Here is a 26,783-nt window from a genome sequence, read left to right on the forward strand (position 1 = left end):
AGGGCTCAGTTTTTATGGCTCTGTTGGTCTCCTTTTGGAGCTCCTGTCTCCTCCAGCTCTTTTTATCTCCCTCTTCTTTTCTCAGACTCCCTGAACTCTGCCCAAAGTTTGGCTATGATTCTCAGTCTCTGCTTCAATAAATACCTTGACCAGTAGAGTCTTTCAGACTCTGCCTGTGGGAAGCACCTCTCCTGGTCCCTGTCTTCTCCTGCTTCCAATGTCTATCACATTGGTGCTTTCTCAAAAAATTGGGAATAGTGCTACCTCAAGATTTGCTCAACCATGTTCAAAGCAGTTCTGTTTGTAATAGCCAGAAGTTGGAAACAACCCAGATGTCCCTCAATGGAGGAATGGATACAGAAATTGTGCACATTTACACAATGGAATACTACTCAGTTATTAAAAACAAGGAAATCCTGAAATTTGCATGCAAATGGTGGGAACTAGAAAAAGATCATCAAGTGAGGTAACCCAGAAGCAGAAAGACACACATGGTATATACTCACTCATAAGTGGATATTAACCATGTAATATAGGATAAACATACAGAAATCTATACTCCTAAAGAAGCTAAACAACACAGAAGACCCTAGGGAATATGCTCAATCCTCATTCAGAAGGACAAATGTGAAAACAAATCTTAAAAGAAACAAATAGCCATTTGATAAAGTATGGCAATGCATACCTGTAATCCCTAAATTGGGTACATAGTGCATGTGCAGCTAGCCTGGCCTACATATGGAAACCCTGCATGGAGTTATGGGTTTCCTTTCACTATTATGGCTCTGGGAATTTGGTTGGGTCTATCTGGTTAAGTATATACTGCCTAAGGAAGGTGCCTCATAGATCAATAATCAGGTAACTTGGTGTAACCTTTCCTTCGGCCCTTGATTCCTGCTGGGCTCTTGGTGGCCAAGGGCACTCTCTGATGGCAGGAACCTGTCAGGGTGAGGGAGAAGCTGAATTCTTGTTGCATCACCCTTTTCTGTGTTCAGAGCAGCATCTGCAGAGGACTTCTGCTCGTAGTGTGTGGGATCTGTGGTGGAACCAGCTGAGAGCCTCATCCTTCTGAGGAATAGCTCTCACAGCATCCAGAGATTCCATGCAAGCTGCCATAATAGAAAAGCAATCAGTGGTTTCACCAAGCTACCTACTAACCATGACAATGACCGATCTGCCTAGGTGTCCCCAGTGGTGCAATAGTATCAGTGATTTCTTGGGATTAACCATCAGCTGTCTAACTGGGCATGAGGCTCCTTCATAGGCAGGACTTCTTGGCTGGTACTGTAAACCTATCCAGCTACCCATGGGTGGTGATATCATGGACTCTAGAGGAGAATCTGTTATGGTTACCCTTCTAGACCAGTATAGCACTTAACTATATTCTACATACTTTTCATTATGCCCATAGGCAAGTTTTGCTCTCACACCCTATCAAAGGAAATTCTTTCTGCAGCATATGGAGATGATCGGTTTCTGCCGTGATGAAACACCATGGCCAAAGTTGGGGAGGAAAGGGCTTGTTTGGCTTATTCTCCTACCTTGCAGTGAAAAAGTCAGGACAGGAACTCAAGGAGGGAAGAATCCTGGAGTCAGGATCTGATGCAGAGGCCACGAAGAGGTGCTGTTTATTGGCTTATCTGCTTCCTTATAGAATGCAGGTCCACCAGCCCAGGATTGGCCCTGCCTACAATCGACTGGACCTTCCCACAGCAAATGTTAATTAAGAAAATGCCCTATAGGCTTGCCTGCTGCCTGATTTTATGGAGGCATTTTCTTAATTGAGGGGGTCCTTCCTCTCTGACGACTCTAGCTTGTGTCAAGTTGACATAGAACAAGCTAGCGTACCTGTAACTGGTATTTTAAAAATTCAGAGAACAGACCATGGGGTATCCAAACCCAACTGGCACATCTATCTATAACACAACCTGTACCACTAAGGCTCAGAGTAGATCATAGGCAAGGAGCTGGAAGAGCCACAGAATGAGGACATCAGAGGTGAGCCAGTGTCTTTTATATATGAGAGAGCTGCACCCATGAAATATCAAGAACATGGTCTCTTAAACAAAACCCATATAATGACCACACCAGATGATATGCCATCGTGGATAGGAAAAAAATATCTCACAAGGCTCCACCCCTAAATGAAGACTAGAGGCAGACAGTCAATGGTTGCTGAGATAGGGGGACCCATCCCTCCCTGGTAGGTTAAACAGTTCAAACCAGTCATCCCTAGCCACACATTCACACAAGTAAGACTAAATGGGAACACACACACACACACACACACACACACACACACACACACACTAACTCACATACAGATGTGTCACATACTACAAGGGGAGGTCAGGGACAGCCTTTAGGAGTCAGTTCTTTCCTACCACCCTGTGGATCCTATGAATCCATCTCAATGTGCTGTGGTTGGCAGCAAGCTTCTTTACCTGCTCAGCCATCTCAACAGCCTTCTATGGTTTTGTTGAGATTTTAGCCACTTTTCCTTATATGCTTAGATTCGACTTTATAAACAACTCAAGGCTGAAATTCCTTTGTTTGCTTGCTTTCTTACAGAGCCTCCCACACCCATTGCCCCCCCAGAACTGCTGGCAGTGGGGGCCACCTACCTGTGGATTAAGCCAAATGCCAACTCCATTATTGGGGACGGCCCCATCATTCTGAAGGAGGTAGAGTACCGCACCACTACAGGCACCTGGGCCGAGACCCATATCGTGGACTCTCCCAACTACAAGCTCTGGCATCTGGATCCTGATGTGGAGTACGAGATCCGGGTGTTGCTCACACGACCAGGAGAGGGAGGCACAGGACCACCAGGACCTCCGCTCACCACGAGGACCAAGTGTGCCGGTAAGGAGATCTCTCCAGATGCTGTGCTGTTCTGCTCACTGACCCTCCTCTTGCCTTTTGGACACAAGCCCTTCCTGGTTTCTTTGGTATAAATCTGCTTCCTTTTAGAAAGAGAGTCAAGGGATTGCTTGGATTCAAAACTCTCAGTTCTGGCTGTGATTCTAAGAACCATCTGCCTTCGGTTGGTTCATGGAGATGCTGATGGCGTCAGATAGCATTTCTGATGGGACACTGGCTCAGTCATTGTGAGGAATCCCAGTGCCATTTGCGTGGCTCTGAGGGAAGCTGCCTCTGACTGTAGCTCTCAAATTCCCATGTAGACCACATGTCTGCAGGCTTCTGGTTATGTTTGTATATCTAATATGCATAGTTTGTTTGGCTTGTGACCGCTGGATCTGGTCATTACCCTAGTGGTTCCTGATTCTAGTTTTGTCTCTGAGATCCTACTACCTGCTACATCTTTACTGCTTCCTGGCTCTGACAGTTTCTCAGAATTGATTCTGAAATTGCCTTGGTTCCTCAGAACTATATGGCTCCATATCCTCTGGGGGATCCTGTTTTCTGCCTAAGAGTCTGATTTGGCACAGTCCCTCTGGCGGACTCTAGATTCTACTTTAACTGTGGGTTTCTGGCTCTGGCTGTTTCCCAGATGTTTCTGCTTAAGAGCTGCTGGCTTTGGGTGTGACTGGGAGGGTTGTCTGCACACAGCTATATCCCTGAGGCCACGAGGCTTTGCCTGTTGGCTAAGATTGGATCTCTGAATGGAACTCATGCAGTTAAAGGAGACTGATGTTCATTTTGTAAAACTCATATTATCTTCTTATCCTCAAATACTTTCCCTTTAAGTACTTTTGTCCCATGCATACATGAAGAGAGAGACAATCAGTATTTTCTAATTTTATACAAGCTCTCTGAATTGGCCAGTGGTCCAGGTTCTGCTCCAGAGCCCTGGATCCTTGGTTACATCATAATGGACAGAGAGGTGTGTGCCACTGATATACTGAGCTCAGGGCTGCTGTGCTGCTGTGGGGCTTAGTATCCAGCGCTGGTTTCTGAAGGAAAATGAGTCAAAGACACTTCTGAGGAGGGAATGAAGAATGCTTAAACACAACAACGTGAAGCACAGCTGAGTATTCGGGGCACTACTCACAGCCTTAGTGACACGTGGGCACGGGAGCACAGTTTTAGATGTCAAGTGGATCAGAATGTGCAAAACACTATAATGCAGATAGCAAACACCTCAAGAAAAGTTTGATATTTGCTTTTACAAGTACAGGTAAGCAGTTGCTGCCTGTGAGTTACTGGAAAACAGGAGAAGCCCATCTGAAATAGGTGGAAAGGAACCATCAGATACTGGAGGGGTGTTTGTGGCCATGTGAGCCAGTGTGGTGTGCATGCGTGTGTGTGTGTGTGTGTGTGTGTGTGTGTGTTTCTGTGTGCCTTAGGTTTTTTACTTCACTTAACTCTTCTGGTGAGCACAATAGCATATGAGTAGACGTACTATTTGCTCTGTGCTAACATTGCTCCCTCATAGATGAATTGTTTTGGAATAAACTTGAGTTTCCAGTTGTTCATGAACCAATTTGAGTGTCAGAACAGAACTGACAGCTGCCACTCTCAAGTGCCTCAGCATTGCACCTGAGAGTGTAGAAGCCAAGGATCACTAACATTTCCATGGCTTGGGCTCACTCCTTTGAAAGTTATTGAACCGCTATGATGAACAGGGAGGCCATTTTCTAAACAGGTCTTTGGTAAAATTCCTCACTGAAACCTGATTAGGAAGCTGACTGCTTTCAAAGGACATAAGGGTACATTATTAAGCCAGGCAATACCTTACCTCAGCTCTGCAATGTAATAGTCATCCATAAAAATAATTGATTTGAACCTGTTGACAAGACTTCTCTTTTTCCACAAGGTAAATGGAAGGGTTTGGAGGGGCTTTGATCTTTAGAAATGATATTCAAAGTACTTTCAAAGCCCCTATGGACTTATTTGCTCATGATCATATAATGCAGTTAGAAATTCAATTGTGAGATGATCATCTCAATAAAAATTTATAACCTATTGCAAACAGTTGCCACGACTATATAATGGATTTTACATGTGACAGACACAATGCTCTGACTATCACTATAAAAATTTTGAGTTGAAATGCTGTTTGTGGTATTATATTTCCAGAAATATTGGTGTTTAAGTAAGTTAAACTTAAATCTCAAGTAACCTACATTCTACAAAATGTGTCATAAAGAAAATAATCTTTTTCCCATCACCACTGATGGCAGAATGTTCTTTGCTTCATAATTAATTTTTAAGAGAATCCAGGGCTGATATCCATTTGTAGATGCTCTTTATTACCATCGGTATTTGGAGTTTTCTCCCCTTTCCCTATTCTATTATTAATAACACTGGAGATGTACTCATTATTTTGCAAAACAGAAAATGAGAGAGTGCAGAGTGTGGAAAGTATAATTTCTGCCCAGAGGAATTTACAGACTTGGTAAAGATTCTAGAAACAGGGAAAAGGGGTGTGATATAAACATGAAGTTTGGGCATTGAAATAGTGTGCTTTATGGAGTGACGCAGGGTCAGCAAGCAAACAACAATGGCTGTAGAAGCCTCTGTTTCTTAGTGTGGGAAATGTGAGCATCAATAGTGCCAGACACTAGACACTTTTGTTTATCTCAATTCTTAGGTTGAAACCTAGGTCTCCATGTGATGGTGCAAGAGATGGAGCCTTTGGAATGACTAGGTTACAGGTAGATTTTACACCGTTATAAAAGAGACCCCAGAGTTCTCTCTTGCTCTGTTCACAATGGGAGGGCACAATGAGAAAATAGGTCTATGAGCCAGCATCAGGCCTTTCCCAGAACTGGAAAAAGTAAAGTTCTGTTGTTTATAAATAACCTACTCCATGGTAGTGTGTCACTGCAACCCAAAAGAATTAACCTCTTAATTAACTAAGAATTAAGTAGGCCCAGACCTAGTCTTTCTTCACCCAGTGAATCAGAAGGTACCAGGGTGAAGCCTAGCTACCAGAAGTCCTGACTCACAGAGTCACATGCACACATAGGCAGCCGTGGCACATTGGCTTCCTTTTTGGGAGTAGACCCACTGATTGTGTAACTTGACCTTTAAGTCAGCTCTGAGAGGTAGACAGGAGGAGCACTCAGGTAATTGGCTCAAGGCCACAGAGTGTAGAAGTGCTTGGAGCTGAGTCCCTTGCCTCTAAAGGAGCTCTGGAACACTGCTTCCGGAATTTCTAGCCCAGGGTTGGGGGTGGCTCCTCTACTCACAAGTGTCCTCTCAAGTATGGGGTTGGGTAGTAACTATGGAGACCAGCTAAAAATGAATGGCTGCATCTGTCCTTTATATCAAACACTTACTCATTCTCTTTGGTGAGCCAAACTGTTCTAAAGGACAGGAGAGGCGAGGACAGAAGTTTGGCCATGGTTAAGCTCAATGAAGCTTCAAAAAAATATCAGGGCGACCAAGTCATTGAGGGCAGGGGAGGTGAGCGTGTATTCTTCTTCTCCTGGGTATGATAAGTTACCGACCAGATAGAGTCTTGACATAGTAGAAGTCAAGTCTGACACTTGAGAGTGGAGTTAGTAAGGGTTTGGCTGTAGAGCATCCCAGTTCAGTAGGCAGGAAGGAGTTCAGAGCACACTTTTAGCTAGTTTCACCATAGACAGGTTCACAGGGATCTATAAATGGGGGTATGGAAGAAGGGGGTCTAAGATGACATCTCAGGCTTATGGTATAGGTGATTGAGACAGGAGAGGGAGAACCACATTCTGAGATGGGAAATGCTGAAGGTGGTTAAGGGAGTGAATATGATGCATTTAGGGGAAGCTGAATAGCAGGCAATGGGGATATATTAGTCTGGAGCTTAAGATATTTGAGCTTTGTCCATGAGAACTTCACCAGCTTCGCCTGGACATTAGGGTAGGGGCCTGCTTGGCACTGATAAAATCGGTTTAATTCTCTGTGTCTTCATGCTTTCCTCTTAAAAATGCTTCATTCATTTTTAATTCATCATTTTGTTCCTTTACCTCATTTTAATCATTCATCATCCTCCCTGAGATAAAGGCCGAGGGGCAAAGACATTGATGTATATCAAAGTGTTTGGAAAGGCTCAAAATGTTCTTTAGACGCCTGTAATGAAACAAATCACTAGCTGTTCATAGTGTTATGGATGTTATTCTTGGGTGCTGTTACATACAGACAAGACTACTGGCCTGTTCATTTTCAGTACTAACACCCACCGAGGAAGTGGGCCATATTCTCTTGCTCTTCATTATCTCATGGGGAACTCGATTTTCAGAACATGGTACTCACAGTGGAGTCTGCATTTGGGGATGTTTTTTTTTTTTTTTTATCTGGAACATTGGGTTTCCTCTAGCATTTCCCAGACATAGGACATGTAGGTAGCAATGGGAGGTTAGAGATGCTGTATGATAGACACTTCTCTTTGAACCTTGCCTCTAAAGGGAAGGCCACACTGTCCTGGGAGACCATTTCCCTGAAGAAGTACCCGAGCAGTTACTGTTTTATCTACCTAGTGTTAATTGCTGTAGAACTCAGGTTGGCTGCACACACAGGAAAAGCCCTTTATGTTGCAAGTACAGATAGGTTAGTTGGGCATTGTGGGACGGACATATCTGTAATTCCAGCACATCAGAGGCTATGGCAGTTAAAGGGCAGCCTGGGCTATGCAGCAATACCTTATATCAAAAGGAGAAAAAGTACCACTAGAAGGCAGCCTCCTGCATTAATTATTTGGAGTTTGTAAAGAGCCCCGAGGGCAATGGCACTGAGGAAGGTTACCAAGTTCATTAATTGGGAAAAGCAAGAGGCCTCATATTGACTCAGCTTGGCTCTACCTCTCTGCTGTAGGGGTCAGTTTTAACTTCCTCACCACTAGCTTGCTGGCTTCTGGAAGGAATCGTCTGACACCACACAGAAAAGACTGTCACATTGCCACCCAAGACCTGCTTCCACATGACACCCACGTGTAGACCTTGGCTTTGCTCTCTTCAGGCATGTCTCTTCGTCTCAAAACAGGGAGTTAGAACTGCAAGTTGTTGTCTCCTCTGCCCTTGAGGCCTCTCCCCTCCATTCTCAAGCCCCAGCTCAAGCCAGACCCCAGGTAGCTATCTTCGCATCACTGTTATAGGTTTATCAATCCATCCAGTGAGCTGAGTGACTTCCCCTCCTCTGCGTGATTGCCTGTTCCTGTAAATCAAAGATCCCACTGCCTGGGAGTCCCCTTCATCGTGATCCAGCAAGGTTCCAATTCCCCAAGAGGAAACTCACTTCCTGTGGTCAGAGTTGCCCGCGCCACTGCGGATTTGAAGGGCTCTCTTTCTATTCCCTTCACCTGAGGGTCGATTGCGCGTTATATTTTATTTACATATTTATGGGTTTCTATTTGAAATGATATGTGTCTCGTTCTCTCTTTTCTCCAGAGGGATAAAAAGGAGGAATTCAAATTGCTGAGCTCAATGAAGTGAGAGTAGTCATTAGAATTTAGTGAAAAAGATATGGGCCTTAAAGCCAAAGAGAATCTGGTTTTTATTTCAAGTAGGACATTTGCTAGCTGGATGACCAGAGATGTATTACTTCACCTCTCTGTGCCTGCACCTCCTCTTTTCTTCCATTTATGGGAGATTATATCACATCATTCCCCCCCCTCCAAGAACTGCAGTAAGGTATGTACCTAGCAGAGAACCTAGAGAGCCTTTGATGAATATAATTTAGAAGAGAATCTCAGGCCCGGGAAGATGGTGTTAAAATGTGGACTAATTTTCTTCCTTGTGCATGATGGATTCCATCATAAGAGCATTATGCTAGTGCTGTGGTTAGCAAAACCTCTGATGGCTGTGTAGGGGGAGGGGATGTTTGTGGCTGTGCAGGTGTGCTGGGTCCTCTGTAAGTAGCTGTGATAGAACCTGATGGTGGGGATGGGGTGCGGAGGATGGGGATTGCTCTTTTTCTGAGTTCTGTCTAGAGTCTCAGGCAAGATAGAGACACAAAACATTTAGACCTCTTTCTCTTCTAGAAGGTCAAAGAACATAGGAGTGAGACCTTGAAAGTCCAGAAGGAAAAAAAAATAAAGGAAAACAGAGAGGGAGGAAAGTCCTGAACCCCTACAGATAGCATCTTCAGGGGTTTCTTTTCTCAAGGAGGATACTAGGGCCAGCATAAAAAAAGCATTTATTCTAGAAAATAGATCTGTATCAGAAGAGTGAGAGAAAGACAAAATAAAATACTTAAGGGTCTTCAAAAATAGGGCAAGTATATCTCACTGGCCCCTTGGGACCTTTTCTTCACTACTGTAAGCTTTGCTGAACCATCTGTGATGTGATGGTGTGTGTTTGGCAGGGAGCAGATGTAGCATAATTTCACTCAGGGCATTGAACTGCCATCTAAGTGAATGTTATTATGAATACAATTTCATCCTCACTACTGTCCTCTTCTCTAGTCTTGGCGAAATGATCCATAAATATTAAGGGAACATGGCAACATTAGCCAATAAAAAAATCAAGTCCCCATCCCATCCAGAATGAAATAATACAATCAACAAATTCCAAAGATCAGTGGTAAACCTTCATACATGCTACACCATGCTCCAAGAAACATTGTTTCTGATTCCACATAAACTCAAACTGGAGACAACTGCAGAAGACATATTATGACCACTGTTTCCTCAGAAAGAGGGAAGGATGGGTTACCTCATCTCTCTCTCTGTCTCTCTAGTGTTCCTATTTTGCCTTCTTCCCCTAGAGTATAGAACCATAGAGGCAATTCTCAAAGAAGGGAGGAGTCTGATTTTATTCCCATCAATTCTAGAGCCGAAAAGTGTCTTCTCTAGGGCCTAAGGACTCTAACTCTTCTTCTTTCAGACCTCTTTCCACTTCCATCATATAAAATTGCTGCCTTCCTCCCTTGGTTTAAGAGAGAGGTGGCTGTAAGGTAAAGCCCCACCCTATAGTCTATGAAAGAAGTGTGGTATTGGGAGGGTATGGTGAGTATCTCTTTATAACTTCTGGACAGGGTGGTTGTTGCTCTTTTGTGTTTAATGTCACTGTTTTAAACTGTTTATTATTGGTCATGAAGCTTACACCAAATTCCAAAGCAAAAACAACAAAAAGCATCATTCCACATCCTCCAACACATAGATATTCCTGCCACCCTATGCTCTTTAGGGACTTGGAGCTTCCCAGAGGCTGAAGCACAGGGTCAAGCCAACCAATGCTACCCCAATCTCTCTCAATCTTCAAGGTTCTGATTTGAGGAAAAAGTGAGCTGCAAGAAAACATCGGTAATAAGAACGAATATTGTTTACTTATCAAGATAATTCAATAAAAATAGCCCCCACATCTATTAAAATTAGGGTCAGTCACTCTTGAAGCTATAAAAGCTTAAGATTATATATATAGCAGATGGATGATAATTCTAAAGTGAACAGTGGCTGTCAATATAAATATCCTCCATCTGCAACTCGTATAGCATGAAGCTGGCATTAGGTATCTTGTAATCCTTGCCGCAGCTTTCAGAGTAGGCATAATTTCCTCCAGTGATTTTTGAGGCAGATGACATGACCAAGGTCACACACATGCTCAAGTGGCCCAGCCAGGAATTGAGCCTTTATTGTGTAGCTATGCTTTAGTTTCTTTCCTGACAAAAGCTGTATGAGGGGCCAGCAAAATCATTCAGTTGGTGTAAGACTCTTGCTCCCAAGCCTCCCTGGGGCTCAAATGGTAGAAAGAGAGAAAAGTAATTCCCACAAGTTGCCTTTCTGGCCTATGGACCCATGCACACACAGAGAAAAATAAAATTTAAATGCCTTAAAAGGAAACTTAAGCAAAGGAAAGTTTGTTTTGGCTCAGGGTTCAAGGAAGAAATCCATTGTTGTAGAAAAGTCAAGGTGGCAAGAGCCTGAAGCAACTGCTCAGATCACGCTGGTAGTCATGGGGAGGGAGAGCAAGAGAGTGAGAGTGAGAGCAAGAGCAAGCAAGAAAGAGAGAAAGGGAGAGGGAGGGAGGGAGGAAGGGAGAAGGGAGAGCGAGCTGGCAAGCAAATGAGCAGAAAGTGCCAGCTGCTGCTCAGGGCCCTTTGGTGTGCTCCAGTCAAGGCTCCCCATGATGGGAATGGCCGCAGCCTCTGATTCATATGGTCTTCACACATCAATTATCACAGGGACATCCAGATTCCCATCTCCCAAGTGGTTCTAGACCCCGTCAAACTGACAACTAAAACTAATGATCAGGAGCTACAAAGCTCATTCAGTGTCTGATATGATCCCCAGAATTTAATGTGATTAGCAAAGTATCATCATACACCATGGCCAAGTGGGGCTTCTCCCAGAATATGGTGAGAGAAATCCTTGAATATCAGAAAAAGTATTGGTGTAATGTATCTTTCTGGTGGTCAGAGAATAAAACCATATGATCCCCTCAGGAGAGGCTGGAAAGTAATTTTGAAAGAAATTCACCCTTCATTACTGATCAGAATCCTTAGTGAGCCAGCAATGGGAAGGCGCTTTCTTATTTCAAGCGGAAAATGTTCTTATAGTCTCAAAGCCCAAGAGACTAAAGCACAGTTTTAAAAAAGAGGGAGAAAAAGCTAGTGGAAATACTAATGTATTTCAGCCTTGTGGTTGGACATCAAACAAATAAATAAAAATCAATAGTTACATGAGAGTAATAACTGTTACAGAAATATAATGAAATACATAGTATTTCCAAACTCAATTAAAATATAAATGTTTAGGAGTAAAGTAAGAAAGACTCAGAATCTATCTGAAAACACACACACGCACCTACAGAATTTTATTGAGGATGATTAAACAAGACTGGAATAAATGGGGCCATATATCATGCTGCTGGATTAGCAAATTTAGTACTGTGAAGATATCATTGTTCCCAAATTAATTTATAGGTTTAATATAATTGTGATCAAACTCCTAATGTGATTCTTTTTGGAACTTAACAAAGCAATTTAAAAATTGATCTGAAATAATAGCCAGGGGCAGTAATCCAGACCCACTTACAAAAAGTGGCAAGAGGAGGGGATTTCTCCATGAGATAACATTTATATTCACTATAATAATTAAAGCCCTGAAAAGAATACAATCTGTGGAGAGACAGAGTTTGAGATTTATCAGAATGTATAAGTTTTTAATAAATTGCCCATGATTAATAAGTAGCATATAGTATAAACGATTTTGGAAATAGATATTTTGTATATTACCATGATATACTAAGTAAACTACAGCTAGGTGAGGCACTTAACAATACAGATGAAGGTGATAAGTAAGAAAATAAAGAAAAAAAGTACTTTTATTAGGGAGGACTATCATTTTCTTAAAAGCGAGCAGAACCACTGTCAAGGTTGCGTTTATAAAGTTCACAATTTTAGGAAGAGGAAAGGGAGAAGGAAGCCTATGGTGGACACTGACAGTACTCAGAAATCAAATGGGTTAACTGGCTGCAGGAAGAGCTGTGACAAAATGGGAGCAAAGGGTCAATCCCCCTATAGAGAGAGTGCTGCCGTCACTAAAATGCAATCGTGTTCACAGATAGAAAGCTGAATGGCATAAACGGGTAAATGAAAATGTGAAGGCGGCAGGGTTTGGATAGGACTTAGTAGGTGAATTGACTGCCATGCGAACATGAGGCCCTTTATTTAGATTCCCAGCACCCATGTGGAGGCCTGGAGTGTTGGTGCACATCTGTAACATCAGTGCTGTGTAGGGTGGAGACAGACAAACTCCCAGAGACCACTGGCCAGCCAGCTCAGCTGAATCAATTGCCTGCAGGTTTAGTGAGTCACTGGCTCAAAAATTAAGGTGAAGAGCAACTGAGGAAGGCACCTGATGTCAACTACTGGCCTACACACAAATACACACACACACACACACACACACACACACACAAGCACCTAGGTGCACCACACATGAGCACCTACACAGATAAGAATGCTGTAAAACATGCTAAACTGTCTGGTGTTGCAGATAATTAAATAAATGTGCTTTACTTGTAATGTTACAAAAGTCTGTGTTTTGATTGCTAATAACCAGATTTGTGAAGGAACAACAGAGGGAGCTCTTACAGGAGGTTCTGCACGTGGGCTGACTGGTGCTGGAACTGGGGATATTTTGCTTTTTTTTTTTTTTTTTTTTTTCTAACAGAACAATCAGAACTCTCAGGAAGAGTTCTGCATAGAGGCCATGGCTGCATTATTATTTTTTTTTAAATAAGGGCAAAAAACAAGTTGCAAATCACTTAAACAGAACCACAATAGGAAAATATTTGTTACATGCACATAGTATAATTTTCTGGTAGGTTATGCAAACCACATTCTCAATGACATCAAATGACATGGGTCAGTGTTCAAGCTATAAGGTGAAAAATTCAGCATATGAAACTGTTCTTTTCCAAAAGACCCTGGTTCGTTTCCTGGCATCTACACATAGCTCACAACTGCCTGTAACTCCAGTCAAAGGGGATCCAATGCCACCCACTGGACTCCTCCAGCACTAGATATGCACATGGCACACAGGCACACATGCAGGCAAATCACCCATGCACATGAAAATAAATATACCTTAAAAACCTGTGTATGCGGATACTGTCCTCATTTGTAGTGATTTATCTGAGAGAATCATAAAATATAGACAAGAACCCCGTTCTGTATCCCACCACAGATAACCAGAGCACAAGGGACTCCATCACAGCAACCCAGGATCTTTAACCCTTCCTCTCAACTGCATTTCCTAGAAGAATAAAAAAAAAAAAAAAAAAAAAGAAAGCCACATCTATGGTAAAGATTTTATAAGGTTGGTTGACTGATTAGAACATCCTTGATTGTAGAGAGTTGGAATGTTGCAGATTAGAACAATTTATCTTGGACTATCTTTATTCCCTTTAATAGCCATTCATTACCTAACTGGGTATCCGTGTCATCCTTTTGACTCTCATGAAACCTCTGGGAATGTATTGATGGATCACTGGCTTCCACCAACCATAATCAAATAATGTCATTAGACAGCACCTCAGATCTGTCTGAGAGATTACTCCTCCTTGTTATAACCTGGCTCACTGGCGTCCCCACAGTTGTATTTAAAAAATGTTGTGACTATTTTACTTTGTTTTGTAATTATGAAAGTCTTAAGAAACGGTTGTGATGTTGGAACATAATATTTGAGATGAGCTAAATCTGTGTTCTGGGACTATGGTCATTCATATTTGGTACCAGAACACATGATCTCTTCTTCCCTTTGAGGTGAGAGCTGTGTTTCTACATGGACAGTTTTCAGTTAGCAGGATTAACCACAGACTGGGTCATTCCTCTACTCAATCAGAGCTCCAAGCATGAACACAGAGCTTCTTCCTCCCCAGTATATGGCTTGGTGTTTGGTGAGACAAGTAAGAGTTTGCTTAGCAAATAAATTCAACTTCTTCCAGAGCCTGAAAAATCAATGGACTGAGATTAGATTATTTTACCACTCAGGTCTCTATCCCTGAGGTGAGCAGCAGCAACTCCTGAAAAAAGGCCAACCATCCAGGGACTATACCCAAAAAGCTGAGAAGACATCCTTCAGGAAAAACCAGCTCTCTGCAAAGGGGATTCTCTCCACCACAGGATTCCCAGGAACCACCAGAAAATAACCCCAAACACCTAAGATAGCACAATAGGTAGAGGCCAGCGTAAAAGCTCAAGCAACAAAAGACAGAGCAATATGGCATCTCCAGAACCCAGTTTCCCAGGGGCAAGTAGCCCTGGACACCCCAGCATAACTGAAATCCAAGAAGATGACCCAAGAAGATGCTCAAGAAGATGATAACAGAGGAAACAAATAAGATACGTAAAGACATAGAGGAAGATAAACTCAAACAGAATATTGCCATCTGTAAAGAAATAGAGGAAACTGCAGCCAAACAGTTTATGGCCTTTAGAAAGGAAATGCTTAAAGCACTGAATGAAATAAAAGAAACAGAGTTGAAGGAACTAAAAGAAAAACAGGAAAGTACAATCAGACAGGTGAAGGAAGTAAACAAAACAACTCAAGACCTGAAGATAGAATTGGAAAAATTAAAGAAAACACAAATGGAGGAAATAATGGAGAGGAAGAACCTAGGGAAGAAAACAGGAACTACAGAGGTAAGCATAACCAACAGACTACAAGAGATGGAAGAAAGAATCTCAGGTGTAGAAGATACAATGGAAGAAATTGATGTATCTGTCAAAGAAAATGTTAAATCCAAAAAATTCCTGACACAGACCGTCCAAGAAATCCAAGACAATATGAAAAGACAAAACCTAAGAATAATAGGTATAGAGGAAAAAGAAGACTCCCTTCTCCAAGGCCCAGAAAATATTTTCAACAAAATCATTGAAGAAAATTTCCCCAAGTTAAAGGAGAGGCCAATAAGAATACATGAGGCCTACAGAACACCCAACAAATTTGACCAGAAAAGAAAATCCTCCCGCCACATAATAATCAAAACAGTAAGTATACAGAACAAAGAAAAAATACTAAAAGCTGCAAGGGAAAAAGGCCAAGTAACATATAATGGCAAACCCATTAGAATCACACCTGACTTTTCAACAGAGACTATGAAAGCCAGAAGGGCCTGGACAGATATCATGCAGACCCTAAGAGAACACAGATGTCAGCCCAGGCTACTATACCCTGCAAAGCTATCAGTCCTCATAGACGGAGAAAACAAGATATTCAATGACAAAAACAAATTTCAACAATACCTACACACAAATCCGGCATTACAGAAGACACTGGAAGGGAAAATACAACCCAAGAAAATTAGCTCCTTTCAAGAAAACACAGGAAATAATTAACCTTACTACAGTAAAACAAAAAGCAACCAAGCACACAACCTGATGACCACAGCCAACATCAAAATCAAAGGATCTAACAGCCACTGGTCATTAATCTCTCTCAACATCAATGGACTCAACTCTCCAATAAAAAGACACAGATTAACAAAATGGATACGTAAACAAAACCCAGCAATCTGTTGCATACAAGAAACACACCTAAGGCACAAAGATAGACATTACCTGAGAGATTAGATTATTATCTTTCTTCTTCCCTCTCCCATATTGCATGCAAGGATATCAGTCTTTTTTTTTTTTTTTTTCACATAGGGGTTTGCGCTCTACTTCTGAACTAAGTTCCCAGCCATCTTATCTATTAGTCAGTTTCTTCTAAAAGAACAGACCTGATAGACATAAATACATATATATTAAAAGAGATTTTGATAGAGCAACTTCCAGGCTGATGCCCAGGTAGTCCTATGTTGGCTATCTCATGATAGAAAGGCCAAGAATACACTAGTTATTCTGGTGCTGGAGTTCCAGAGAATTCCTAGAGCCACTGGTCATTGTTTGTTTTTGTTTTGTTTTATTTTGTTTTTTGTTTTTTGTTTTTTTTTTTTGTTTGTTAGTTTGTTTTGTTTTTGAATCCTGAAGCAACAGGGCAGATGAACTTGCCAGCAATAGTGAAGGCAAGCAGGCAAAAAACAAACCCTTCTTTTATCCATGTGCTACTCTGTGAGCTGTCACTGGAAGTAAGTCTCAGGTGTAGGGTAGGTCTTTTGACCTAAGATGATCCAGATCATCTCCAGGCTCCCCACTTCAAATGATTCACTTCAAATGATCAAGGGTCCTCACAGGTGTTCCCAGGTGCTTAGGTTTTTATTTAATCCAGATGTAGTTAGTCAAGTTGATAACCAGGATTAACCCTCACACCCTATTTGTTCATTTATTTCCGAGATAGCATCTCGCTACAAATTAACTCTGACACAAACTGATTTTGAACTTGCGTTTTCCTGCTTCAGCCTCCCAAGCAATGGAGATTTCAGGCTTAAAAAATCCTGGTCAGACTGTCATCATATTATGCATGATGCAAAGCAGTTGACTCGCTCCAGGCTCTATGTCCAAAGATCCCTGCATATCTTTTGCATTGAGCTGAGCAATGAGTTAGGGTGGGTTGGCTAATTTTGAGATGAAAGGTTTAAGTGGGGAAATTGTTCTGAAAATATTTTTAGTATACCTCCTGTTTATGTATCTGCACACACACACACACACACACACACACTTTGACATTATAAATCATTATGAATGTTTTCTCTTTGTTTTACTAAACTGAATAAAACTTATACAATTAAAAGTGCCTCTCCCTTAGAGTCAAATATGTACGTTAAAAAAATGCTATAAACTGTAAAACACTCTGTACAAATGTGAAAGATTATTTTTAATTGCACTTAACAGATCCTTGCTATTTTGAGAAGCCACGGGAATAGTTCTGCATTGCTAAGCCCCTGGGCTGCACATGGAGCAAGGAGTGGTCTTCTGAGGGCTTTGTTTCCAGGCTCATCTGACTTTGGGCACAGGTCCACTCATTTGGATGCTGGATAGCCTCTCACAGTTTGCTTAACTTCTCCGAACATTTTCACTAACTGTTAAACAGAGATGGTGTTGCTGCATTGGATAGGAATGCAGGGTACTGATGTTGGTGAGGGCTAAGAATATGCTTGAGAACCCACCTCCCTGAACATGCTTGTACCCCTGCAAGCATGGGCTAGATGTGGCATTACCATCGCTACAAACACCACAGAGTTGAAATGATTTCCTCCAAGTCACACAGCCTACCAAGCTGCTGAACTTACAGTGTTTGGGGTCTGATTGCAGAGGGCCATGCTCTTATTCACTTGACCTCATTGCTCTGACAGTGGGGGTCAATGCCTGGCTTTAGTAGGAGCTTAGCACAGGGGGAGGGGCTTGTAGTGCTTGAAAACCCTAGAGATACTCACTGTTATCCACACCCTCCTCACCAATCAACTCCAAGACCCTCGCTGCTGCTTTGAGTCAAGGGACAAAGGGAAGATGAAGACTATATCCACAAAGGAGCCTACACTCATAAGCAAGGGGATTCCAGACTAGAAGGAAGCCCACAATACTTAACATCCTGGAGTGTAAGTCCCTACCACACATAGCAGGATGGGAGAGTCATTCAAAGTACAAGTGTGCCTTGGTATGAAAGGGACCTACTGTGATGGTGAGAGAGAGAGCCTGGAGAGCTCTTCCGTGGTTTCTACTGTGCATCCACCAAGGGCTTAACCCTCGTGTCATTCTGAGGTTCAGAAAGGGGAGTGTTTCAGGTTCCAGGTAGAGGAAGCAGGTGAGAGGGTGTAGGGTTTATCCTATCTGGAGGACAGTATATCCATCCTTTATTGCCATGTAGATGCCTCTTATTGAACGCATCTGGAATCAGCTGCAGCAGTGGGTGGCTTCCAGGCAGCTGGGCTCAGGGATGAGAGCAGATGCAGTCACTCTGGGGGCTTCCCTTCTTCCTCTCTCCCTTGAAATAACAAATTATCAAATTGTTAAACTCTAAAAACAAATTTTTAGCCAACTAAAATATATCCCATATTCCAATTAGATGAGTTTTTGCTTGTGAATATCCCTTTGTGTCACTGACACAAATCTCATGGCATCATGGCCTATGTGCCACATGTGATCCCTGCCTGTCACTCAACATCACAAACTAAATATTTTATAGGTTTTTAAGGAATTTGCTCTCTGTTTGCATGGCACTGCAGTGACCCGGGAGTCTAATTACCCTAATTTGCTAAGTGTTTCCTATATCTCTGCATATTTAGGTACCTCCAAAATCTTGCCTTCCCACCATCCTGTAGCTTCTGCTTGAATGATTTTCCTTAAACAAAGTTTCAAGGAAGATATTAAAAGACAGAGACATCCTTGTGGCTCTTGCTGTGCTTCACAGATTGCTCCCAATGATATGAACAGTTCAGTGTAAGCTTGCCAGAATTGTGTACTTTCATTTTGTTTAATTTTGCCCATTTCACAGGCAGAAAACTGGGATCTCAAGTCTACTCCAATTCACCATTGTCCCCCCAGAACCTAAAGCCCAGTGCATTCTACCTCTAGGCAAGCATTCCAAGGAGCCATCTGGAGGCTCTCTTTTACCTTCTGTTTTGTCCAGGCTAGCTCCAAATCTACTCCTTAGCCTAGGCTGTCCCTGTAGACCTTTCTCCCTTTAATACCTGCTTATCTCCTGTCTCTTTGTCTGTATTCTTCACCTTGCTTACATGTGTCAATGACTCCCATCTTTTTTCTTTTTCTTAGAAGCAGAGGGTGGAAGAGACATGTAACTTTGTGGCAGAGCACATGCTTAGTATGAGCAAATTGCTGACCTTGGTCTCCAGCACCACAAAACTCCAAATTAAAAGCAAAACTCTACTGCAAGTTCACTCTAGCTTGGGGTCTTTGCCTGAGTTGTTCCTCTGTGTAACATTTTTTTTCACCTTGTCACCTTCTCTAACTTTGTCACCCAACCATGTGTCATCTAAGCTAGCCTCTTCTTCACTCTCCTTTTAAAGCATTAAAAACATTGTTCATCTGCTCATTTGTGTGGCTGTTTGATTATTATATGTTGTTTCCATTTGATGTTATGGCCCCAAGAACAGTTCCCTGCTCTGTTCTGGCTGGAATTATATGTAGACACTCAAAGATGAATGTCATGGAGTTTGTGAAGAGGTGTGTGTACACTGGAAACAAATTTGCAAAGTCAGAAAATGAAAATGGCTCCATGTAATATCACTCAATGAAAATAGATGTTGCCAGGGTGGCATTTTAATGGTTCACGCCATGCATTGGACTCATTAATGAATGAGTTCACTTTTTTGGTATATGGTAAGGTTCCTACTTTGCTTCTCAAATATTTGATAGGTTATTCCAGCACCAATGTAAAGGGACGGTAAGACAGTCCCATAGGGAACACATAATATGGAACAGTAGAATAAGGGAATGAGCCATTACTGCAAAGCCTTTGGCTTTGGAGACACAGAATCAACACAACATGAATTCACTTTGTGAGGAGAGCACAGCCGTGTCCATGCGGTGTCAGCTTGGTGCCTGCAGAGCATTGACCTTTCTAACTTACCATTGGTCTCTCTGAACAAGATCTCATGACCTTCATAGTGATATGAGATGAACTCAGGGGTCACTCCTGCTCCATACAGGGGGTGATCCTGAGGGTATGGGGGGTTAAGTAGTAGTCTATCAACTGGGATTTCATGATGGTTTTGAAACAGCCTCTTCTAGCTCCACATTCTTCTTCTTCCTTTGCCTTTCACCCACTGCAAAGGTTTCTGTAGTCTGTGAATCATGGATTAACCAGATATTTGGTGGAAAGGGGGAGGTGGTAACCATGGTTGGAGGAAGCAGAAATTCTGGTTAATTGAAAGTTGTTTTTTTTTTTCATTTTAATTTTATGTTTAAGCAGCACATGCATTTAAACTTGACCCAGAGTATTTTATATGGGATAGTATATGAACTAAATACAATAAAATTGAGCCCAGAGAAATAGCCCTGAGAAGAAAGAAGTCAATACTGTGACTCTCAATTGCATTTTACTGTTGATACGGCTGTTTTACTACTCCCCACCCATTCAAAAACTCTGGTTGAGGCCTTGGCATCTTAGTTGCCCAAAAGCAATGGATATTAAGCAACACTCCATGGATATTATGGGGCTAACATTCTGTATTGATCATAGTAGATATAAGGAAAGCCCTCTGTCTCTGGCTGCACATCTGACAGCTTTCAGAATAGATGTATCTACGTCCTCAGTTAGTTGCTGTCATAGAGATGCAAAGATGAGCATGATTTTATTTAATCTGTGAAAGAGGAAACTGATGAGGAGCTATAGTCTGTACAGAGGATAACTCAAAGATCAAGGTGTTCTGTATTATGTGAAGTTGAGGGTTCTAAAGGAGTGAGCAATTATACATCCTTGTAATATGCCGTGCAAAAGACCTTAATATAGCTCTTGATTCTGACCATGTACCGCCAAGGACATAGGGTAAGACATTTTACGAGAGATGGTAACGGGCCCTGTGGGGCTGAGCGGTGAAGTCAAGATGGCAGTCTGGGGTGCTGACTATGACATTTTCTTGCAAGCTAGAGAGCCTCTAGTGCTCAGAGCTATTCAGACATCTGCTGCACAGAGGGGAAAAGCAAAGGAAGGTGTTTACATCTTCCTGGAGTGGTGGTAGTGATGAAAGAAATATGTCTTCATTTATATCTTGGAAGATACAGGAAAAAAACAGGAAAGTGGAATTCGAAAATAGCCCATAAATTCCACCATTTGGACATAACTATCCCAAATTTCAGCATAGCTCTTTCCATTACAGCTTTTGTTTGTTCCTGCTTTGTTTCTCAGATGCAAGCACACTCTTCTCCTTACACAAATTTGAGCCAATATATACATATGCTATGACTGGATTTTTTTTTTTTTTTTATTGAGTAGTATGTGGTATGATGGCTGATCTTTATTGTCAGCTTGGCTAGATTTCGAATTGCCGTAGAAACACACCTCAGAGTACAATTTTCAGAAATATTTATCTGAGGAGGGAAGGCCCATCTTGATTGGGCATCACCATCTCATGGCTTGAGACATAGGAATGAATTGAAAAGGATAACTGAGATGAGCATCGGTGTCTATTTTTACTTTTGCTTCCAGGCTGATGACACAATTTGACCAGCTTCCTCATGCTCCTCCTGCCGCGCCTTCCCTAAATGTGATGGACGGTATCCCCTAAGATTAAGACAAGATCAATCCTTCCTTCCTTCAGTTGCTTCTTGTCAATGTTTGCTCATCCTTTTGGTACACTTAAGTATATTTTTAGTCTACTAAATAAAAATACACATTCACTAGCCCTATGCACCAAGCATGGTACTTAGGATTAAGGAATATAACATAGTGAATAAAACAAACAGCTTGATTTGACTTTTGTTTTTGTTTTTGTTTTGTTTAATGGATCCTGAAGACCCATGGAGGAAGCACACATTACATCTAATTCGATATGGAAATACTATCCATTCTTATTATGTCTAGTTTCCATGTTTGCAAATTCATTTACCCACAAAATTTGCCTGTAAACACCAATGTCTATGCCACAGTTATTTCTCTGTTACTATATCCTTTCATAAATAAACACCAAACATTACAAACTCTGAGTGGTTTAATACACATATTCCCAATAAAGTCCCAGGTAGGTGGAAATTCTGCCTTCTTACTGTAGCTGAATACTGTAAAAGATATCCTCTTGATGGATCCATGTATGTAACATTGTTTCTAACTCAGTGCTTTTTGTTAAGGACTCTGTTGTTTAAAGCATGGCACCGAGGTGCCATTTGATGTCCCTAAGCATAAGAAGGCTAGGATGTGCCTTCCAAAAACACAGGTATGCTAAATGAGCTCTGTTCAGGCATGAGCTACTGTACTCTTGGCTGTGAGTTCAATGTTAATGAATCAGCAATGTGCAGTAAACAAAGTTTCTGTAAGCAGAAAGACACACACACACGGAACAGGAACATATATTCATCAGTTGGCAATAATATTGTGACTAGAGGAACATAACCTTGCATTTCCTCTAGGAACCCATGGTACAGTATTATGCAATTCAGGGCAACTTTAATGAAAAGTGCCTTGAGCAACAGGAATCAGCCATATGCCTATGCTGTTCAGTAGAGGAGGACAATCAGGAATGGAGACATATGTTTAGGCTTTTGGCTTCAGATATTTGAAGCTATTAAATAAGCATAATTTCAAGACAAGATGACATTGTTGCTGTCATAGAGATGCAAAGATGAGCATGATTTTATTTAATTTGCGAAAGAGGAAACTGATGAGGAGCTATAGTCTGTACAGAGGATAACTCAAAGATCAAAATATCTACAGATCAGGAATATTGAAATGAATATGCAAATGCAAGCAAAACTGGCCTTTTTCTTTGAGGAAAGTTGTCCCTCTTCCAGAAAGAACCATTTGCATGTCTATAGACAAGAATTATGCTGGATTGCTTTCAGTTAGCTACAGTTTCCAGAGCTTCTACAGCTCTATAGATGCAGCATCACATGGCAGGCGAGCAGGGTTAGAGACAAAGCATGTGTCTCAATGAAGCACAGATTTTGTTTCTACCCCACAAAATTCTAATAAATGTACTCAACCCACTTAGAGTACGTGGAAGACAAAAGACGCTGACTCTAATGAGCACCAACACCATAAGGGTGGGTTGTGGATGTGGAGTCTGTGAAAAGAAGGTGTTCCAGAGGAAGCAGAGACAGCCAGGACATAGCTTTGGGATCAGTACAAGGCTAAAGATAGACAATCAACCAAGAGGGCTAAAGATAGTCAACCATCAGAGGAACAACACCAAGGTATGCTCAAAACACCCCTTTGTACCTGGCAACATGGCAGCTGGTAGTGACATGGCACAGACAGATCTTGTAGGACATAGCAGGAAGAAACAGTGTGAATAGGTGGAATGGAAACAAAAAATAGCATTTCATTGTTTGGATGTGCAATTGATTATCTCCTAACTTTGATTCCTGAACATTTAGGACTTTTTAAATATTTTAAAACTGCAATTAATAGTTACACACACATACTACCTAATTTTTCCTTGAATAAATTTCTGTAAGTAGCTGAGTCACTAAAACTTTCAATACTTTGGTTTTTTTTTCCTTTTTTATTATTATTAATTACACTTATTCATTTTGTATCCCCCCGTAAGCCCCTCCCTCCTCCCCTTCTGATCCCACCCTTCCTCCCCTTTCTACATGCAAGCTCCTCCCCAAGTCCACTGATAGGGGAGGTCTTCCTCTCCTTCTTTCTGATCTTAGACTATCAGTTCTCATCAGAAGTGGCTGCATTGTCATCTTCTGTGGCCTGGTAAGGCTGCTCCCCACTCAGGGGAAGGTGATCAAAGAGCAGGCCAATCAGATTATGTCAGAGGCAGTCCCTCTTCCCATTACTATGTAACCCACTTGGACACTGAACTGCCATGGGCTACATCTGTTCAGGGATTCTAGGTTATCTCCATGAATAGTCCCTGAACTAAAATGCTCAATCCCCATCCTGAAAGGCAAAGAGGATGGACATCAGAAGAAGAAGAAAACAGGAAACAACCTAGGAACCTGCTACAGATGGCCTCTGAAAGCCAGAAGAAGAAAACAGGAAACAACCTAGGAACCTGCTACAGAGGGCCTCTGAAAGCTTCTGCCCTGCAGACTATCAAAGCAGATGCTGAGCCTGATGGCCAACTGTCGGGCAGAGTGAATGGAATTTTATATAAGAAGTGGGAAATAGCAAGAGCTGGAGAGGACAGGAATTCCACAAGGAGAGCAACAGAACAAGAACATTTGAACACAGGGAACTTCCCAGAGACTCATACTTTGTTTGTTTTTAAAACATTGGATTAGTTTACAGCAGCCCTCAACTGTGGACAATGGGTCTTTGTTGGGACTTGTGCATCTGTAGCTATCATGAGCCTGCATTCTCTCTTTACTCTTTTGTATTTTCCTGAGACAACAACTCTGCAAACAAGTAGTTTGCTGTTTAGAGCTGAAAACCGATGGCTCTTATTTCTTATCACAGCTTACAAGTCGCAGCCTCTAATTTGGTTATTCAGTGCAGAATCAATTCTTTGCCTTGTTGGCACCCATACATGTTAAATATTGGCAGGTTGTTATCTTGCCTTTTGGCTTGGGATAGGCAGGCTCTAATTTAGCACCTGACACTTCCCCCCTTCATCCATCCCTCTACTTTCCTCACACCCTTCCATCTTGCAACATCTTTTTTCCTCTTAGGCTGTGATCACTGTTCCATACTCAAACAGTGTCCTGTCTTCCATGGAGTAAGAAGCAGACTTTTACCTTTATGTTCCAAGGGTTACATTCCCACTGTGTTTTCAAAATAAAAAATACCGTCTACCTAATTTGCTTTGAAGATCTTTCTAGGATTAATGCCTGTTTTTATGTCTCTGACTTCTGTGTATGGTTGTACTTGCAGGACGGCACTTTCCTAATTCTTTCTTCATCATACAAACTTTCCCTGGACATCTTACTTGTTCCCATGGCTTGAACACATGGGTACATCCTCCTCTCTCCTAAGACCTGGTCTACACAATTAACTGCTTTCTCTAATCATCATACACCCACCTCAACATTACAGATTGATTTCCCTTCCAGGGTGTCTCTCCTTCACCCTCCTCCTCCCTACTTGGATGTCTAATTCTCTTTGGTAAAATGCAATCTGCCTCTTCCCAGTTCAGAAATCTGAGGTCACTTGCAATTTTTCCCTTTCCCTCTTTCCCAAATCCCAGTAGCCAACACATTGTGTATTTCTCCTCCTTATCCTTAAATCTGTCCCTTCTTCTCCAATATTACTCTCCCACCTACAGACAAAGCCTGAGGACTCCGTTGTCTCAAATCATTCTGTTTTCACTTTTTATCTTATACTTAATCAGCAACTCCCTTACCAGGGTGTGGAACCTGGAAAGTTTCTAAAGGCAGAGGATTGTGTTTTCTTTCATTTTCCAGTAAATTATGTTGGGTTTTCCAAATTAATTTCATTTTGCTGATTTATTTTATTATGTCCTAATGGATTTTCTCAGGGTAGGAGGAGAATTTATATATCCAGTATGTCCAAATACAAAATGATGCTATTGAACTTACTGGCTTGCCTCGGAATGACTAAATGACACAGTTATTAATGTTTTTTTTTTTTTTTAAATTTTTTCAATGCTGACATCTAATCCATGTACTTACATATTTCAAGTAAACACTCTATCACTGAACTATATCTCCAGCCTAAGAAAATTAATTTAAATGCAAAGCACAATAGCACGGGAAGGGATGTCTCTTTCTACATTTCCCCAGCACCTGTCATAGTGACACTCTGTCCCTGGTGTAGTGGCCTGTGTGGATCATGAAGATCTCCTGGGCAAAGCGTGACCTAGATTTAGACTCTCACTACTTACCAGAGCTATGGCCATGGACTGGGTGAGTGGACTTTGATGGACCTCTCCTATTAGTTTGGAGTGATGGTCTGGCTCCTGTGAGACTGTCTACACGTTAGCAGCTTTGTGAAGAGTGACCAGGGACCTAAGAAGACTGGAGAGTCTAGAGAGCCAGCTTTGATTAGCTCTTCTGGACGCCATGGCACCTGCGAACACACTGTTGGGATCTGCCCTTCGGATCTCCTTAGAAACCCTTCGGCGTGAACACCTCCAAGCTCTCAGTGAGCCTGCTACAAAGGGAAGTACCCTGACACAACTGGTTCAGATCTTCTCAGCTGTTGTCAGGGACACTGTGTCAGATGCCCTCCTCAGTCTCCTCTTCGCCTGCTTGTCTGACTTGGAATGTGTTTGTTTTCACTGTCCTTCATCTTCCTGTGCAAAGAAGAGCCTTTTCACACCCTCCCCTGGACCTCTTCTTCAGCCTTTCCTCCCCATTGCTAGTCAGGAACCTGTTTCTCCTCATGCCAAGTTCTACCCACCTTCCTTAGGACAATCCCTTTAATCATGCCAACACTTAGATGGCCCTGTAAATTCCCCACTTCACATAATTTCAACCTTCCCACACTTTTGCTTTTACTGCCATTCGAGGGCCTTTGTGAGATTTTCCAACTTTTCCTGTCCTATCTAGCACCCATTATCACTCAGCTTCATGGCCAGGAGGTTTCACAGCTCACAGGAATGATTTAGAATCTGGAGGGACAGTATACAGACTCAGACATATGTTGGAAAAAAAACCCATATGATTAAAGTAACAAGCATTTAATTTTCTCCATAATATGTAGAATTTTCTACACACACAAACACATACCCACACTCAAATGTACTATCCAAAATTTTTGTTTCTTTTAACAGCAAACTGTAGGTTATCTTTCCTCACAGACAAGGAATTCTCAAAGTACAAAGTGATTATAAAATCAATAGGCAGTCATAACTGATTAAGTTGTGGAGAACCAAATGATAATAAAAGCAAATTTATTTTATCATCATTGCAGAATTATTTTATGA

At 41.8% G+C, this 26,783-nt stretch overlaps 1 protein-coding gene across 18 annotated transcripts in view; it reads left to right on the top strand.

The window, feature by feature from the left end:
• Positions 1 to 26,783, top strand: part of Ptprt (protein tyrosine phosphatase receptor type T) — a 1,127,865-nt gene that overhangs the window by 503,596 nt on the left and 597,486 nt on the right. For 17 of the 18 annotated variants that reach the window (XM_060382888.1, XM_060382893.1, XM_060382885.1 and 14 more), the window contains exon 7: positions 2,572 to 2,865. In XM_060382888.1, coding sequence (XP_060238871.1) covers positions 2,572 to 2,865 — 294 coding nt within the window. Of the gene's footprint in view, positions 1 to 2,571; positions 2,866 to 14,382; positions 14,767 to 26,783 lie in introns of those variants that run through there. The other variant, XM_060382902.1, reaches the window with a different exon arrangement.

This window comes from Meriones unguiculatus, chromosome 4, assembly GCF_030254825.1.
Source record: "Meriones unguiculatus strain TT.TT164.6M chromosome 4, Bangor_MerUng_6.1, whole genome shotgun sequence".
Lineage (NCBI taxonomy): Eukaryota > Metazoa > Chordata > Mammalia > Rodentia > Muridae > Meriones > Meriones unguiculatus.